The sequence below is a fragment of the Centruroides sculpturatus genome, unplaced genomic scaffold (assembly GCF_000671375.1).
Source record: "Centruroides sculpturatus isolate CEXI.00-Female unplaced genomic scaffold, Cexi_2.0 scaffold618, whole genome shotgun sequence".
Classification (NCBI taxonomy): Eukaryota; Metazoa; Arthropoda; class Arachnida; order Scorpiones; family Buthidae; genus Centruroides; species Centruroides sculpturatus.
This window is the reverse complement of record NW_019385016.1, coordinates 38,847-41,466: the sequence shown is the minus strand read 5'-3', so window position 1 is coordinate 41,466 and position 2,620 is coordinate 38,847. Positions and strand designations below refer to the sequence as shown.

The following is a 2,620-nucleotide window of genomic DNA, read 5'->3' as shown; positions in this document are numbered from 1 at the left end:
AAAAACTATCGGAGGTCGTTTTTGACATCAGAAAGCAGTTTTAAATAACGAAACTACTACTTCACACCTAAGTGCTAATTCCAGCACATGAAAGGTGTGAAGTAGTAGTTTCAATATTTAGTTCCAGTTTCTGAGTCAGTTTTTTATGTCAGCTTTAAATAACTTTACCGAAGGAAAATCAGTGCACTACAACTTTAGAACGCTTAATTAATTTTGATAAAAAACTCCCATTAAAAAAACATTAAAAAGCAATTAAGCCTTAATTTGCCCGCGCGAAAAAATTTTATTGCGATTTTGCCTGCACGCAATAAAATTTTTTCGCGCGGGCAAAAATTTTGAAAAAATTTGGGGACCTAAAAAACATTCCAAAAATTTGAAAAAAAAACAAAAATTTTTTTCGGGGGCCCAAACGCCCAGTTTTTTTTTTAATGCTATAAACCTTGCTTGAGTCAGACTCGAGCGTGGGTAGGAAGGGGTTTTAATGAAGAATTGATTGGTGTGTGATTTCTCATTCTCGGATCATTGGTCCAATTTTCTTTGACGAGACTGTGAACACCGACCAATACTTGTCCATATTTGACAAATTTGTGAAATAACTGGATGACTATGAACTTCAAGAAGGTTACTTCCAACAGGACGGGGCAATGTGCCAAACCTCTCATGCCAGTATGGAAGAGATCCGATCGTTTTTTGGAGACAGGGTGATCTTGAAAGATTGAGTGTGAGTTGTGGCGATTGAGGTGTGGCCACCTCAATCGCCTGATATAACTCCCCCAGATTTTTTCTATGGAGATATTTAAAGGGCAAGATGTATGCAAGCAAACCCAGGACCATCGAACAACTGAAAGCAAACATCGAGCATGAAATTGCTGCCATCTACAGTGACATGTTGCAGAGGACATTTTCAAGTATGGAGCATCGCATTTCCTTGTGCACAGATGTTTTCAGCACCTTTTGTAATGTGGACTTGTTTTCCAATAAATACAGGTATGTTCAGTTCTTACAGCTCACCTTTACATTCACACATTTGGGAGTAATTCATATTTTTAAAGTTGTACTCCTGAATGTGACACCCTGTATTAGTGCTGAAATTTATATTAATGAGTGTTTAAAAAGTCTTCTTCCTTTTTTAAGAAAGCTTGGTGCATGGTGATCATAGTTTGTTTTTGCCAATTTGGCAAGTAATACACTAAGCAAGATCCACAGAAAGTTGCAACAGCATGGAATTGATTTTGTATCTAGAGACAAATCCACCAAACATATCACAATGATGACCAATAGAAATATTTTGGCCTCTTATAAAAAAAAATACAGAGCAGCAAGACAATAAAAATTTTTCTCCTAAGTGGAAAAGAGCAGTCACAATGATTGAAGGAAACACTCAAAAATCTCAAGAAGAGCATTCAAAAGGAATTGAGCAAAACTTAAATGTTATTATTAAGTCATAAATGTATTTTTAAAAAAACAAACTTTTAAATAAAATTTTTCTGATTACATTATAAATAAGTTATTACAGTAGAACCTCGAAAACTCGGCTCTCGATAACCCGGCACTCCGGATAACTCGGGCACACCCTAGCAGATCAAAAAAATCCTTAGTTAATTAATTTTCATTATAGACAGCTTTATAAAAGTATAAAAGCTCTCATAAAGTATTTTTCTGAGGTCTGTCTTATCAGGTAAATTACTGTACACAGTGTATTCATTAATTTTCATTTTCATGTAGTAAAGGCTCTATGCCTTCATAAAGGACGTACTTTTCCTTTGTTTAAGGGTATTCGGGCAGTTTATTCTCTGTTATATTCTCAAGTAAACAATACATACAAGTACAGTACAGTATTTTCTGAGGAAATACTCGCACTTATTTTTTTTAACCCCATTCCTGATAACCCGGCATTTTCACAAACTCGGCCACCCTTCAGTCCACATTAGGCCGAGTTTCGAGGTTCTACTGTACTGTACCTTTTTATTTTTACAGTTTTGTAATGTTACAGTCCTTAATTTGTAAATTTGAATCATGTTTAGAATATATATAATAATTAATTTATTATTTAATTTGTATTAGTTAAATGTATCATTTAATTAACTTAATAAATAAAATAATAAAACACTGAGAGATAATTTAATATAATTATAAAAACTTTTCCAGCACTGACCATCCATTTTGAAAGCCAGTGTATTCCTACTTCTCTAGCATGGTTTGCTCATTATCTTCCAACTTGGTTGTTAAAATTGGCTGTGGTTGGGACATTTGTGATTGAAATTGCCATCCCATTCCTATTTTTCATTCCTATACACTCTTTGCGTGTATTCAGTTTTCATGCTCAAGTATATATTTTAATTTATAAAATTGTTAATTTTTATAATTTTATTGCTAACTTTTTAGCTTTATTAACTTTTGTTTTTTATATTTGTAGATGTTGTTTCAAGTTTCTATAATATTAACTGGCAATTATAATTTTTTCAATTTACTAACTATGGCGTTATGTCTGTCATTAGTGGANAATTTTTTTATTATTTTATGTAATTTAATGTAAACATAATATACAATAATAATGTAATAAATGTAGTTTTAATTTTAAATAAGTTTATATTTGTTTGTTAAAGTATTTACAACTTAG

The 2,620-nt window shown here is 32.2% G+C and overlaps 1 protein-coding gene across 1 annotated transcript; it reads left to right on the top strand.

Moving 5' to 3' along the window:
- Window positions 1–384: 384 nt before the first annotated feature.
- Window positions 385–2,620, top strand: LOC111633479 (lipase maturation factor 2-like). Its single transcript, XM_023378060.1, has 4 exons — window positions 385–987; window positions 2,149–2,327; window positions 2,417–2,522; window positions 2,607–2,620. The coding sequence occupies exons 1-4, from the start codon at window positions 861–863 to the stop codon at window positions 2,618–2,620; spliced, it is 426 nt and encodes a 141-aa protein (XP_023233828.1). The 5' UTR covers window positions 385–860.